General features: G+C 45.1%; 1 protein-coding gene across 1 annotated transcript in view; it reads left to right on the forward strand.

The window, feature by feature from the left end:
- Window positions 1-16,909, forward strand: part of KCP (kielin cysteine rich BMP regulator) — a 496,613-nt gene that overhangs the window by 109,370 nt on the left and 370,334 nt on the right. The window contains exons 4-5 of the mRNA XM_085653703.1: window positions 14,668-14,933; window positions 16,264-16,447. Of these exons, the coding sequence (XP_085509829.1) occupies window positions 14,668-14,933; window positions 16,264-16,447 (450 nt within the window). The remainder of the gene's footprint in view (window positions 1-14,667; window positions 14,934-16,263; window positions 16,448-16,909) is intronic.

The raw sequence follows: 16,909 nt of genomic DNA on the forward strand, positions 1-16,909 counted from the left end.
AAGAAAAGCCTATTGGACTATAGCCTAATAGTAGTCGGCAGCTTGTTCCACAATTTAGCTGCTCGATGAGATAGGCTTTTGCCTCCCCATCTGGTTTTTTGAATCTTGGGAACCTGTACTAGCCCTGTGTTGGCTGATCTAAGATTCCGCCGCGGGGCTTACCAGGAAAATAGTTTCTGTTTATCCATGGCTCCCCCATCATACAGCGCCTTATGCACCAGACAGAGAGCTTTAAATTCTACATGCTGTTGGATTGGGAGCCAGTAAAGCTGTCTGATGGTAGCGGAAATGGAGTGATAAGAATATTAAGTAGTACTCGGGCTGCAGCATTCTGCAAGGACTGCAGTATGGGGATGGACATAATTCTTCAGATATCCCAACTCTTTTTGAAAAACATAATTTTTTCATAATCAGTTTCCTCTCTCACCCATCAATTTTTGCTACCACAGTACTTTTCTTAGTAACCCAACCATCTTTGAATATCACGGAAGGTGTTTCGTTCAGATCCAGGAACACAAATAAGTCTCTTTGATTAAACTAGCTAATGAGGGAATCTCTCTTAGAAATACATTTATTTTGACTGGAACCATCCTGTCATGCAGTTTAATACTGGCCCAAAAGTAACCCATTAGCTTGATGGGATGTCCTCCATAACCTTAGGGCTTAATATCAGGTTTTACTAAACATGCCGACCCTTTCGAATTCTCTTCAAAAGGCTACCTGGGTATTAATGTTATTTTCGCCCCAGAGTCAAATAACATTCTCAAAAAGAGCCATTAATATGCACCACCTCAAATTTCCCTTCACTTTCCCCATTCTTTATTTGTAAAACACTTTCTTCACAATAAGGATATAAGTCATATAGTACCTCTCTCACTTTTTTTCATACTTTTAGCAGATCTGCAACAGGATGTGAAGTGACCTTTTCTACCACGTTTTGCATATGACCTTGTATCCAGGACACTGCTTAAAATTTGCTGTGTGTCCTACACTTTCACACCTTAAACACCTCATCTGGGATTGTTTTGGCACTTTTTCTTCTTACTTGCTAGCCGCAGCTGGAATACCTTTAGATTTCACCAGTTGCACTGTGTTCCATTTTTCATCACCAGACCCCTGGTTGCGAATAATTTCAACACATGAATGATTTTTTGCATTTGTTAGCACTTCATTTATTGTGAGATTATCGTTCAGCCGCAAAGCCTCCATAACTTTGTTTATCATGCATCCCAGCATGAATTGGTCACACAATCTTTCATTGGTCGCCTCACCAAAGTTGCATGTGGAAGCTAATTTACGCAATGCTGTTATATAGGCTTCCACTGACTCCCCCATGTGCTGCATTCTTCTTCTGAAATGATAACGCTCCAAAATGGTTCTTATCTTTGGCAAGTAATGTAAATCAAGTGTTTTAAGGCAAACCTCAAACTCATTGAGTCCTTTAGCATCAACCAAGGATAACTCAGGCAAATGCTCAAATACCTTCTGCTCCTCCAGACCTACGCAATGCATTAGTAAGGACATTTTTCTCTCTACACCCAGAGAGGTACCACACACCCTGGTATAATAATAAAAACAACTTTTTCCATCTCCTCCAAGGTATTACAGGTTCGCCCAGAGATCAAAGAAAGAAAGGAAGTGTGGTCAAGTTCTGCATATTATCAACAACAAAAAGTTACAGTTGTGAAGATAACTAAATTATACTTTTTATGCTAACCAGTCACCCTCACACACACATGCCTCCACTCACACTCTTAGTCCTAAGCAATAGTACCAGACCAGATACTTGAGTTTCTGAGTTCTATATATTCAAAGTCTGGGGGCCCGATTCACGAACTAACTTAAGAAAACATCCTAAACTTACTACCATTTTGGTATTAGCAGAAGGCACTTACTTACTTATTTTGAGTAACTTACTCATTTTGAGTAACTTACTCATTTTGGTATTCACAGAAGGCATTTACTAATTGATGAGTAAGTGCCTTCTGTGAATACCAAAATGAGTAACTTACTCATTTTGAGTAACTTACTCATTTTGGTATTCACAGAAGGCACTTACTTATCAATGAGTGAGTGCCTTATGTGAATACCAAAATGAGTAAGTTACTCAAAATGAGTAAGTAAGTGCCTTCTGTGAATACCAAAATGAGCAAGTGCCTTCTGTGAATACCAAAATGGTAGTAAGTTTAGGATTTTGTCTTAAGTTAGTTCTGTGACTCGGGCACAGCGAAAGTAAACAAAATTGAAATGAAATGAAATTATAATTTATAAGGTGCACTAATACCTAAGGGTGTCTAGGTGTCAACCAATCAATCTCAATCACCAGTACCCGATGAGGCACTCGAGTTAACACCACAAAAATAACAATTCAGTAGCTGGCTTTGCACACTTGAGTTGTCACAGTAGCTCACCACAAACAAAACAATTAAATTGCTGGAATTGTACATTATAGATTTCCTTCCTCACAGTGTCAAATGAAGAAGAGAAATAAAATTCAAGAATTTTCCGGTCGCGCTATGACAAGCTGTGTGCTCGAGATGCAGCTACCAGTTTGCTCCTTGCAGCGTGCCATGCCATCGGCCTGCGCTCAAGCCCTCGATCCAGTTGTCAAAGTCCTAAAATGCCGTAAATTAGAATAGATGATCCAGTTGTCAAAGTCCTAATATGCTGCAAATTAGAATAGAAGCCGGACTAACCCGCAATGTTCTGGGTATGAAACGATATAGCAATTAGTTAGTAATTGCTGTAAGGGTCCGGTCACGTAGCCCTCTTCATGATGTCGATGCCAATAAAAACCCTTGATGCTGAGGTCTGGAGTGTAGATTGTTACATCCAGTCGTTGCCAATGTGAAAAAACACGAATTTCCACAGGACTCAATAAGTTTCTTCCTTTTATTTAAGATATCAAGTCTAGTACATGAGACTCCATCCATCAGATGTGAGAGCTACTCCAACAGCCAGCTCCAACTCCCGCAGTTCAAATTATTACATTCTCATCTGGAGCACTCAACCCATAACGACTCCAGAACCAAGCACAACATACCACATAAGTCCTATTACAACATACCACTGCGTGGTTTGTCCTGTTGTTTTTGGAGTGCACTGGTTTCTGCTTTTTGTCATGGAGAACAGAGTTGGTTCAGATGTTCCTTTTCCATCTTTTGGATCTGCAGTGATGTGATGACTAGCTGTTCCTTGTCCATCTTTTTTTTACCACTGTGAAGGGATCGCAAGATATTTATTGTCCCTTTGAGGGTTCTGCAACAAGTGATGGTGAGGTATTCTTTGCCCTTTTTTGGACCTGCAGATAAGGAATGGTGAAAGGTTCCTATTGGTTCTGCAGTCAAGAAAGGATGAGATGATTCTTGTCCATTGTTGGGTTCCGCATTGAAGGAATGTTGAGATGTGTAGCAATCAATAGTGTGTGTATATTATTATATGATTTAGATCTAGCCTGACAGCTTTAGCTATGTGCATACATACTAAGGTATTGGGTCAGTCATTGTTATGCTTGAGTATCAGTCCTATTCTCTTTCCAATCATGACAGCGGATACCATGGCGTCACTTCAGTAATTGACGCTGGTGTCCTTTGATTGATGCTGACACCTGATCAGTTGTGCACATTCACCTGAATTTGAGTGTGTTTCACTGCAAGGGCCGGCGAGTCAGTCTTTTCATTTCTCATTTTCTCCTCTTCTACACCCTGCTTCTAAAGTGGGTGGCCATATTAGAATGCTTTTGTGTATAGTGCTAATACATTCATATTCCAAAATGTCCACCATGCGTCGTATTGGAGCGTGCGTCCTGTCACCACACCGCACAACCCCCTCTCTGTATCCCATGATGGCACAAACTCTTCCGTGTGCTGGCACTTCCTTCCATAAGTGCAGATGCAAGCGTTCATACGTCATTATGCATGAATGCGCCAGTGAAAAGACTACCAGAAGCGGTCATGTCATCACACCTATTTATTTATGTCTTTTGACGGTTGTTACAAGACATTTGGAAAAAGCTCGACTTTTTAGAGCGTTGCCAAAGAGCATTGGCAAAGCCAATATGACCAAATGGTTGCCGCCATTTTGGATAAAGATTTACACTAGGGATACTTTTACACTTTTTGAGAGTACGTTTGCAATCATGTATTTTACTGCATTTTTAAAAGGGAAAACTGATCTGTTTAAATGACTAAATATGTTCAGGGCTGCTAATTATTTCACGAGGAGTGGCGATGCATGAAAAAGTTTAAAGGCCAGAGTGAAGCTTTGCTGAAGAAATATGCAGTCAGGCCTTCATTCTTGCACTGAGTTGCAATTTCCCTTTGCTTCCTGCTGGTACTTTTCATCGAGCTCTCCTGTGTGCATTGCTCTTTGTCCCCGATGGCTGTGACCGTGGGCATGTTTTGGTATTTTGTGCCGCTGGCTTTGTTTGTGCTTCCAGAGGGCTGGATGCATTCTTGCTGGTGATTAATCTTGTTCAGGGATGGCCATCGCCCAACTGTCCATTGACAGGAAGGCCGTTTCTGGTTTCAGCTTCAAAGCCGGCACCGAGTGCCCCTGCCTGCGTGTTCTGCCTCATTACCCATTAATGAAACGATTTTGTGACGTGTTTATCCGGGTATTAAAGTCCCCTGAAGACACAGGTTTTCTTGTTTGTCCTGAGCAGCGGTGAAGCTTCAGCAAACTTGGTCTGCCAATCGCAGCCCCGACCCGGAGCCTGAAGAGAATACCACAGGGCCCCCGTCCTCACGTCCACGATGGCAGAAAAAGCACATTTTATTTGATTATTTATGCGGCGCCTCCTGGAGAGGAGAGGGCATTTATTTCAGTGCGAAATTAAAGAGCCACAGTCTGCCATAATGCAGTTTGATCCCAATGTCATAGGAAACCATCTGGGTTTTGGAAAAGCTCAGGTGTCTAACTTTAGGCAAATGTACACTTAGAGGTGGGCGAGCCAACAAATTAACAGGGAAAGCCGAGCCAGAGCCGAGCCAAGGGTCTAGCTGGGCTGTAAGAGCCCATGCACGAGCCGAGCCCATGTAAACTGTGAAACAAACACCATATAAAAATATGATCAGGACTCTACAAATTATTTTTTAAAGTGCATTCCACGCAGAAACATTTCAACTTAGTACATCAGATTATGTCACTGCATTGAGTGGCATTTGTAAAAAGTGACACTTTGTAAACATGAACTTAAACATATTAATGTCCCCCAGACCCTCACAGGACAATAGATGTATGTGTTATGTTGAGGGAAGTGGTTCAGCAGATGTCCACTTCCTCTGCAGGGGTGTTCCTTGGGCAACCCCTCCTATTTGAGTCCCGATAGTCACAACCTGTGACGTAAGGACAGAAGGTTTAAATAAAGGAACTCAAGGGCGTTTCCTCAGAGTGAAACTAATCATGGTGTGTGGTGTTCATATTACTTTCGTTGCGGCATTAGAATTATATGTCCAGCCATCCTAGACACAACACACATGATAATATGCACCCTGTATGTGGTCTAGACTGCTACATGGAAGACCTCTACAGCAGTGGTTCCCAAACTTTTGATTTCTGGGGACCCCCACTTAATCATTACTGGAAGCCGGGGTCCCCAACTGAAACATTATTCGAATCCAGGGACCCCCCCCACGAGTCATTACTGGAAGTTGGGGACCCCGGCCTAAGCAATGTTGATGATTTGAACGACAAAACAATACACAAAAATACAAAAAAGCATTCATCAAACAAATACACGAATAACACATTTTATTTAATTAGAAAACATAAATAAAGAAGAAATCAAAATGTAATTTTAATAGAATGGTTGGAGCTTTTCTAAATTCAATTGAGGCCGCTCATCATCCATACTATATTCAGTTTGATGCACTTGCACTGCTCCCGCAAATCAATCTGAGGATACTAATTTAATTTTTAGCCTACAGTTTCAAATTACTTCACATTTACAGTATGTTTTAAAATGTTCAATTGTACATTTAGCCTCTTTATATATCTACACTTTATTGATCTGTTAATATTATTCGATTTACAAAGTAGTCGCGGACCCCCTGAGGAGGCTTCGGGGACCCCCAGGGGTCCCCGGACCCCAGTTTGGGAACCACTGCTCTACAGTCTATAGCACACACCCTGAACTCACGTATTTAAAATGCTCTTAAGTGTAAATGGGGAAAAAACAGGAAGCATGTGAAAAAACAATATTTGCCGAGCATCACACAGTTTGGTTGGGGGGAAGCCAGGAAATTTCCTAGGTTTTTCTGATTTCACATTATGCCATTAAGCCACTAGATGGGTGCCTATTGCCTCCTCCAATTTTACATAAAAGGCTAATGGTTTTTTCTTTAATTCTTGACACATTAGGGTAGGTCGTGGGTGGCAGGGAGAAGCCACATTAAAGCTCAGCTCGTTTTGGGCTTGAAGGGTCCAGGAGGACCTCGCGCTCAGCCAGAGTCAGGCCTGGCTCGAGCTTTCAATGCCTCTCCCTCCTCCTTACACACTCTACATGAACCGTCAGAGTGAAAAGTATGCTCTGAATTGAAAGTTGCATGTTCAGTGCACCCTAGCATGACCAGATTTTGAAGAATAAAACTGGGACTCTGGACAAACAGAAGAAGGTATAAAATATGACATCAGCCGAGGGGCACAGAGTGACCTAAATGACAGCGCTCATCAATAGAGAAATACAGGCACCGGGGCACTAAGGGACTTAATTAAAAACAACCTTTAAACTTCATGGGTGTTAATTACACGGCTTTCTCATAACAGCTGCTCACTTGTCCTGCCTTTAACCATACAAAAATGTTCCTCTCTCTGCAGGGCTGGCTTTAGAGTTGGTGGTGCCCCGTTAGACATTCTTTGTTGGTGCCCCTCAAATACCTCCTTCTTCACGGATTCCCTTGATACTTCCATTCAATGGTGCCCCTAGAGTCACCATAGTCCATTTCTCACCCTTCTCTCACATTCCTATTTTATTTTATAGTGCTGCTCATCCCCTTGTATCTGTCAGAGGACTTTACATCACAAACATTATAAAGAGGCAATGAGTCATACAAATGTGTAAATTAATGTATAGGAAATGTTGCTTAAGACAATGAGAACAACAAGGTGTAGGCGTCACATGCTATCCATAGGGGTATGGAATTTATATTAACAGTGGTTGCTCCTCCGCTAATACGGAGGAGCGTTGCCCCACTGCTCACGGAGCAGTGTAAAAGAAAAAAGAAAATGATAATAACTGAAGTTATTAGCATTTTATTTTTAGTATTGTCACAGGCGGGGCTTGGCTCCCCTGACATCGGGGAGGAGGAGGCGTGGTTGCTGCACTCTAAAGTGTGCCTGCCGCTTTGGGTGACCGTCTCGGGCCGGCCAAAGTGTCATGCGCACTTTGCATGTTCTCCACCCAGGCTACAATACAGCTTGGGTAGAGATCATGCCCAGGCCCCCAGCTCCTGTCTGAGCGCCAAACCACAGGGCTCAGACCAATCACAATGCTGCATTGCAGCATTGTGATTGGCTCAGGGGAGTCTGGGTGCTTAATAATCACAACGCTGCATTTAAGCGTTGTGATTGGTTGTGTGGGAGCCTGGGTGCTTCCTGGAAGAGACACGACGTGGGAGAGATGGAGGAGAGACCCGGCGAGATCTGGTATGTGAATTTTAATTTTTCAACTCCGCCCTTATCATTCCATTGTAATATCCCCTCAAAAAAAGCCACACGCACAAAGATCTCTGCAGGCTACTCTTATCTCAGTTCATCCTGTCATGCAGAGGGCGCGCCCTTGACCTTGGCACTGGTTGCACCGCACTAAAGCCAGCACTGTCTGTTTTTCAGTCCACACTCTCTGAAAACTAGGACGAGCTAAATTTGCTAAAATCTGCTGGGATAGCTGGTGAAAACCTGGACTGTCCTGGCAAATCCAGAGCGCCAGATCACCCGAGTGTCCCCCGATGATGAAGCTGAGTTTAAGATATGAAGCGTTAAGAGGCATTGCATATTTTTGGGTGATTCAAATCAAGCCTGCTCCATCTCTCCCAAAGTATTATAGCACAGCCCTGATCTAACAGTGGTAAAGTTTTCATTCTGTGTGTGATCTGAGACCTGTCTGAGCAGTTAATGTACAGCCTGCTTGTGAGAGGTCCTTACACATGGGCTCGGCTGCTTGCGACAAATCCCCTATTTTTAATTGACTTTTTATGGAAATTTGTAGAGATGACTACCACACAGAGGACTGTTTCTAGAGGAAGAGATTACAATGCAGGTGTTGTACACACAGTTGCACTTCTCTACGAATGGTACATGCATGACTCAGGGGCGTAACGGGGGGGGGGGGGGCAGAGCTGCAGAAGGCCCCCTCAGTACAGTACTCAGGCCCAAGAGCTCCGGATCAGATCCGAAGGGGCCCCCTCAACTTTCATTGCGCCACTGGCATGACTGTGCATGTACAACAGCATTAAAGTAATGTCAGTTGAACCAGGTAGTTGTTTCTTCAACTATATCCGTCTTGATATGAATTGGCTTGAATATCGGTGTCACCGGTGGGGTCTACTGCACTTTGAGAAAGGCCTTTACATAAAGAACGCGCTGCACTCAAAACATGGTAAAGAGAGATAGAGAGTTTGAGCACAATGAAGGTTAAGCAAGTGGAAGAATGACAGCAGGTGAGACTGAGCATGGTGTAGAAAAGGGGGAAAGTTGTTCCCTCTTCCTTAGTGGTTGCACTTTAGTTGGATGAAGAAACTCAGAGGCTACTCTGCACTTGGGTCCACCTTTGAGGGACTGTCAATAGGGTGCTATCACTACTCAGCTCTCTCTTGGGTAGAAACTGGGCAAGTTCCTGCCTACAACGCAAACTACGCCTACACCGTGGCAGTCAAAGTAAACTCAAAAATTCAGCCCATAACCAACACCATTGCCAGAGAAGTGCACTCTCCAATAGCGGCAGTACAAGGGTGATCAACCTGAGCCGAGACAGCCACTGAATTGTGGATTGGTCACTCAGGCTCTGTTTTTTGACAATGGGTCATCCTGCATTCCTCAGATGGCAGCACTGGACATTAGTTCCTTCACTCCTGTGCCAAATTTGTACAGTGGGATCACAAATAATACTTTAATTTTTTGAGAGTTTGAAAGTCGCTAAGAGTTAAACAATGGTCAGTCTGTAAACCCTTGATGACCCATCTCTGAACAGTAGGATCGTAACAACCCTTTTCTGGAGAGAATGTCTTACCCATCTCCTGACAGTAGGAACATACGATCCCATCTCTTGACGGTAGGAACATACGATCCCATTTCTTGACGGTAGGAACATACGATCACATCTCTTGACGGTAGGAATACATGATCCCATCTCTTGACATTAGGAACATATGACCCAATCTCTCAACAATAAGAACATATGATCCCAACTCTTGATGGTAGGAACATACGATCCCATCTTTTGACAGTGGGAACATATGATCCCGTCTCTTGATGATAGGAACATACTATCCCATCTCCTGACAGTAGGAACATATGATCCCATCTCTTGACGATAGGAACATACAAACCCATCTCTTGATGGCAGGAGCATACGATCCCATCTCTCGATAGTAGGAACATACGATCCCATCTCTCAACAATAAGAACATATGATCCCAACTCTTGATGGTAGGAACATACGATCGCATCACTTGACAGTAAAAACATACGATCCCATCTTTTGACAGTGGGAACATATGATCCCGTCTCTTGATGATAGGAACATACTATCCCATCTCCTGACAGTAGGAACATATGATCCCATCTCTTGATGATAGGAACATACAAACCCATCTCTTGATGGTAGGAACATATGATCCCATCTCTCGACAGTAGGAACATATGATCCCATCTGTAGGAACGTCTGTTTCCCGTCTTGATAGAAGGACATCTGATTTCATTCGCCAACAGTAGTAATGGATGATTCCCCTGTCTTGTAAGTAGGAACACCTGATCCCATCTCTCTAAAGTGGGTTCACGTCTCAGAACACATTTCTGGGCAGCGTGATCACTGCTCATACTCCATTTCAGGACAGTACTCTCATTTCTCAGATCCTTTCTGGGCAGTGGCCTCGACGCTCAGACTCAGTCCTTAGAATGCGGGATCAACACACAGGCGCCATGCTTTTCTTCTTTTTTTTAGTCGGAAAAAATAACCACAAGTGTAATCCTCTTATTTTCATTGTTATCTGCAAATAGCACAGTCACTTTCTATTGACAAATCCCTTTTATCCTCTTTTCATGGAAACACGCCCCCCTTCTCTGTGGGGCCGGCGGTGAAACCCCTGCAGCGTGGGCAGCTGTCGGGCACCTGTGTGAGGGTTTGCCCCAGGCCCTTCTGTTGCAGCTGGTTTCAGAGCCCCGTGTTTCCCAAAATACAGCTGGGCACCGGCCTAGAAATGAAAGGAGAGCAGCTTAAGCCATGGAGTCCCTCTCTCTGAAATCCAAAACCACTCTTGGGGGCATCCCCAGCTCGAGGATTAAGTCAGTCTGAATGCATTCCTTTGCAGTAGGACGCAGTAGAAAGGGCAGTTGTTTCACAATCTCTCAGGGACTGAGCACTGAGCGCTATTCATGTCCCATTCCACTCCCAAGCGTTGAGGGACTTTTTTTCAAATAAACTCAACAGAAAAATTGGCGAGGGAAATATTATGCATTTCGAAGTCCTCAATGTGTTCACTGTATGAGTTGTGACTGACACTTCTCAGCTTCAGAGTGGTACCCGGGAAAGACTTACAACATGCCCTCATTTAGAGCATCCTGAAACCCGGTCGAATGAGCGGTAATCAGATTACCGCACGTGTTTACCATTCCTGCTGATATTGAGAAATGCAATGTTACCACATCACGTCACGTAAGTGGTATGAATGATCACCCCTGGGAAAAGACGGGTGGTAGCGACCAAGCTCAGATAACACTGTGCATCCGCTGTGGTAACACCGCCTGGTGTACTGCATGTTTTAGTACATCTTTTTGCCCTTGAATGCTAAACCCGGAGGTAATGCCAACCATCCAGATTATCACATTGTGTCGGTGTTACCGCACGATTTAGCACCCTACTGTAACTGAGGGACCCAAAATTGTCTGTATATTCGTGAAGTCTCCTATGGTAAAAGTCAACGCACAATGTATGGGAAATGTAGGTTCATAAAGAGAGGTTGAAAAAGATGCCATATGCACAAATAAACAGACTCCATCATCTTGACCATATCATCTGGATCGCCAAGAACATTGCATTTAAGGTGAACCCTGTGCACGAGGTAGTAACCTTTTTCCGTTAGCTACTATTGTAATAATCGTGCGTGGTGGTCAGAAAATGCACTTTTAATTGAAATATTTTCTACAGGTGAATGGTGTATTGAATTTACCTTACTTTCAATTTGCCACTATGTGCCATTGCTACAGTGCTGATGAAAAGACGGCAAAAAGCACATCACCTGGAACCGCAGGCAGTCCTGTTCAAAGGAGGGGGGCTCATAAGTCTGCAAGCCCCCCAATACCATGCTCAGAATAGTCCCTTGTTAATAGTAGTTCAAACAAACGCGGTGTACTCTCCATTGCTGGCCACATTAAGAACTCGTCTACAGGCCTTAACGCCACTTCCTGAGGCTACAGGGGTTGTGTTGGCTGGAATCTATTCCATAGTGTTATCCTTTGCACTGTAAACAAATGCACTCCTGGCAGTGAATCATTTTGGTTGCTTCCACCCTTGGCGTGTAATCAATCACCTTATCTCTGTCATTCAGTCCAGACCCGGTTCTGTGGAAGTGCTAATATGAGGAATGAAAAGTGTTGCTTATAATCAAATTCTGTCTGTCCCTCCTCTTCCCCGTGCAGCCTCTGTTGCTCCAGCCTCATCGTGGCCCTAGTCTTCAAATCATTTAAAAGGCAGGGAGGTTTATTTGAGCTCTTTTAACTCATTACTGACCTTTCTATATAAGTTCCCAAAATTGGATCCACACTTTCAAAAGTGTCCTGTTGGGGAGCTTTTACAGATCCAAAATGGCTTATCCTGTGATCCGTCCTATCCTCCACCCCTCTCTTGAGATACAGAATGCATGTCATGGATTGGAAACGAAGGCATGGCATTGTGGGTTCTTGGTTACCTTGTAGTGAAGTAACATTTACTTATGTCTGCTGTTGCATAGAGCAGGACCACATCATCCCTCTAGCTCTTCAGAGTTAGTGCCGGCTTGGCTGCTGAGCAAGAGGCAGCCACCAGCATGGCATGACCCTATTACAAGGACTGAAAGGGACCCCTTGGTTGCTGTTTGATTTACGAAATACAGCAAAATCGGGGTTCAATGACCCCTCAGGCCTCTGTGCCTCAATACCACTGCTCCTGATGCACAAAGTGCAGCACGCTCCTGGGAGAGATTGGGGCTCTGTCCGAATGGTGGAGCGTTCTTCATCTGGTAAGGTCCAGTCGCTCAAGAGAGGGACAGGAGTCTGGATTGATCATTCGCAGAGAACACGCTGTGCCTAACATCACCCGGCCTTCTGTACCAGCTCGTGCTTGTTCTGATGGGTGTTGGGGATCTGGGCTCGGGCCTGGGGTTCTGGCTTTCCAGGTGTGTGCCCCACCTACCTAATTTCTGCCTCTGAATCCCACCAACGCCCATTTTGTGAAAAAGAGCTAGCAGGGTGGGGGAGGAACAGTTAGCCTGTGAGTCCTGTAAATGTCAAGACCTGAGTCTGTGTCCAGCTCCCAGTTTTACATATCTCTAGGAGCGCCTCTGAGGATAGCGCCAGTGCTGTGTGATCAGGGATCCTCTTGGACTGGTCTCAAGGCCCTATCGGCGTTATTCCCTGTCGTAGTAACTATGCCTCTGCATACCGTTATTATGGACTTCGGCTACCAGAGGGGAGAAGGGTCAATCGGAAGAGATCTCGGCACCTCGGTATCATGTGATCTGCCTATAGGTTGTAGGACTGCATGAGTGACTGAATGAGTACCAAGGGTCAGTGAGGGACATTTAGACGAGGGACAGCCTGGCGTGGGTGTTTTCTGTACACGGAAACAGCGAGGAGCCCTGCGTAGAGCCCCTCACCGCCACATTACCTGTTCCGCAAGCTCACCACTGTCTTTCACATAAGGTGCGCTTCTTCTTTGGCTGTACAGTCTACTTTGCAAGGAGTACTCAAAAGTTCAGCTACGAGGCGCACAGATTTATGCCTCACAGCCCCACCTTAACTGACCCTTTAAGACTGCAATGGCACATTCTCCTCCCTCTGATAAATGGGCCACAACTTCCTCTCCTTTCTCTTCTAGTGTTTGAACTCTATCGTCATCCTAAGGCCTGGGGCTTACCTACTTCATGACTGTGTGATCCTGAGCAAATGCGTTCATCCCCTGAGCCTCAGATTCCACGTGTGCCAAACGTTCACCTTTCTCGCCTGGACCATCATAACGCCAAAAGGAGTCAATGTCTGTTTAAGATCGGACCCAGGGTCAGGAATGATGATCTGAACAGAGCGATCCTTATGTGAACTTTAATGGGTTCCACCTCACAGCCTTCGCACAGGGCTGATGCTGGGAAACCAGCCCCATCACCTGAAAATAAGCTGTGCCTGTTCTCCAGTTTAGCAGCAGGCAGAGGGGTGAAGTATTAACGTAACCATGGCAATCTCGAACTTGTGTCTGTCACGGCCTGCATTTTTAAAATTTCTATCATTGTTTGCGCCTATATTGCTTCACTTTCTTCCGGGACGGAAATGTTGTGAAGTGAGATCGACGTGGCACTCAGTATCCCTCCCTGTTAACTCAAGAAGATGCTGCCACTGAAAATCCAGAAGAGCTGGAGTGGGATCAGTCACGCGTGACTGACTCTGCACCAGTCCTGGCCGCTCAGATGCACCAACTTTAGGAGAAATGAGGGATTTACTGGGCTATTAAACTGTTTGCCATGAAGTTTAAGATCACTGTTCCACACGTCATATTTGACACGTGTTCAATCTAGAGAAATCCAGAGATGGATGTAAAAACAGCAAAAGGACCAACAGGTACTACCCTGCCACATAAGACTGGGAGAGTGGAAGAAAAGCGGGGTTTTGCTGTGAAATGCCTGCTATGCGGATCTGTTGGCCGGCCCTTCACCCCCTAATGCTGTGTGTGAAGCTATGAAAGAACAACACAGAGTTATTTCCAGTCCCCAGAAAGTTACTGATAAAAAGAGCTTACATTATGTTATGCGCTGTGAAAATATTGATCTATGTTACAAACTTGGAAAGTGTTTTATACTCTTGAAGAAATGCTGAAAAGGGATTGTTTTCTTTAAGAAGGGTACTTTATGCGAAATGAACTATATATATTTTAATTTTTTCTAATTGCTTTTATATGCTAAAATGTAATATCAAGCAAATAAATAAACTTGACTGGTCCAACCTTGTTGCACAGAATTGCTAAGGTGCAAGTTTATCAGTAATTTCTGAATTTCAATCTCTGGGTAAAAAGTAAAACTTAAAGTACTAACATTTACTCTCTGTTGCACTGTGTGTATAAACAATAATGTTACATGGTTATTGGTAAAAAATTGCAAAAACTGAACTTCAGCTTAATTTCAGTCTCTGATCCCTGCCATTAGAAAGTCCCTCTGTGTGTTCACAAAGAAGGATCTTGTTTCCTCTGGTTATATTCTCCTTGTCTTCTAGACTCACTCCCACTCCCCTACACGATACCGGAGGAAAGATACATGGACCACTTGGACCACATGCCCAACAAACAGGAAGCCCCTCAGCCACCGGAGCCCATGGTTCTCTCTGACATCCGCAACTACCAACAGCAGCAGAGTGAGCCCGCAGCCTCGCCAGGCACCAGGAGGGTGCTGCCCAGGGGCACCAGCCAGGAGGAGCGGCTGCGCAGCCTGGAGGAGGCGCTGGAGGGCATGAGTGCCATGCTGGATATGGTCAAAGGCCAGGTGAGTCCCAAGGAGCTGCTGCAGTGCTCTGTAAGGTGTCGTTGTGGGCGGAGGAGCAGAGATCTGAGTATGCTCAGTAGGTTAGAATCAGAGCTGGAGCGATGCAGCTTCTCATTCTTCATTGAGCTGGGTGATAATGACCTTTAATAATGACCTCTACTAGTGCAGCCATAGCATGCAGTATGTAGTCATTGCTGCTGTGTCGGCTGATAGGCCACTTGATGGAGGTGCATCTAGAGGTTTCTCCTACCCACTTCCTGAAACCTCCCAAATGGGGTCCAGGAGATAAGGGATACGTGCCCCCAGACCTCCGCTTGTTAATCTTATCTGTCGACGCTGCATTACTTGGACATTTCTTCATCTCTTGAGTTTAGAGAGCCTCAGCACATGGATGAGCCATACTGCTTTAATGCGGTAAGACGCATACATGGTCAGAGAGCTCATACATCGAAGTCAGTCTGACCCACGCATGCCATTGAGTGTAGAGACCCAGAATAGCTCAGCCAGTACATCTCATCCCTGTAGCGGTGCCTGATGCCGGGCACAGAGACCCACAGGCAACTCAGCCAAACCATCTCCATTCCGACTCGAGACACACACTGCTGTTCATTCCCCAACGACCGCCTCGGCCAGTAGATCCCACTCATGACCTGCAGCCCTAAGACATCCACTCATGGCTCTGCCAGCGCACCTCAGCCTGACCTGCACAGTCCCTGCTCAGTTGTTCCCAGATTGGGCTTTGAGGCTTTCCCAGGAGGTCTTACCTTCTCTGACCACCGCTCATCGAGGTGACCTGAGATGAGTCTTCAGGGTAACCCACAGCCCCGGAGCACTAAACATACAAAGTGCTGCTGGGCATGTTTTAGTGCTTGAATATTCCACTCTATCCCCAAGTGTTATCCTTGTCCAGCAGAGGCTCTGGGGCGCAGAGAAGCTCGTATTAAAGTTTGCTGCCTTAAAACTCGAGACACTAGCTTGTTGTGCTGAACTGGGCTTAAACCCAAAGGTACATTGTGTCCATGATTGATGAGCACGCTGCGTTCAAACACCATAATAAACCTGATCCCAGACCCCGTTCAACGTGCCTGGAAAGGGAATCTTATTACACTTACAAAGGGAGGGCTGGCGCACTGAATAACTGTGGGTTCTGTCTGTATCAGAACTACTTGAACCATAACTGTTACCTTATCCCCCACTCTAACCTGACTCTAGCATACATTTTTACCCTTGCCCATTATAAATGCTTGGACTCTTGGAGAACATTGGTGCCTCTCTCCTACAGAGGCTTCCTAGATATTCCTCACACCTTGCCATGTCTGCTCCCCTCTAGAACGCTGACCTGCTGGCTCGTGTCACCTACCTGGAAACGTGTGAGTGCCGGCGCCCCAGATGCTCCTGGGAAGGGAGGGCGCATGAAGACGGCGACACGTGGGACAAAGATGGCTGCCACCTCTGCACTTGTATTAAGGGTGAAGTGACATGCTCGATCCGTAGAGACCAGTTCCACTGTCAGGGTGAGTAAATGCGTCCCAGTGGCACTGTTTGCGTTGCGAGGGGCTTACAGCTATGGCCGGTGAGAGCCTCACCTGTGGGGAAATATATTCATTTCCTTGTAAGCCTGGCAACTCTCTGTCCAGCTGTCTCACAAGTGGTTGTTTTATTCAGCAATTTTTTCATACAGAAATTGGGTTGAGTTGTCAAATACTAACACTAGAATCCACATTTCTTTCTGTAAATATCTTTATATACACAAGCATTATTATAAGAGATGTTGCCGTATTCCTAAATGAACTGCACCCTGTCGTACCCCTTGGGTGCGTGGAGGGGCACCTATTTGTCATATGGATGATGCATGCCTGAGTACAGAAGGAGGCCCGCGTGGCTTGCTTCATGGAACGCGTGTCTGTGCTTGGAGAACAACATCGAGCCTGCAGCACTGCTCAATGGGGCTTCTGCCCACACCGAGCGATACCCTT

The sequence above is a fragment of the Triturus cristatus genome, chromosome 4_1 (genome assembly GCF_964204655.1).
Source record: "Triturus cristatus chromosome 4_1, aTriCri1.1, whole genome shotgun sequence".
Classification (NCBI taxonomy): domain Eukaryota; kingdom Metazoa; phylum Chordata; class Amphibia; order Caudata; family Salamandridae; genus Triturus; species Triturus cristatus.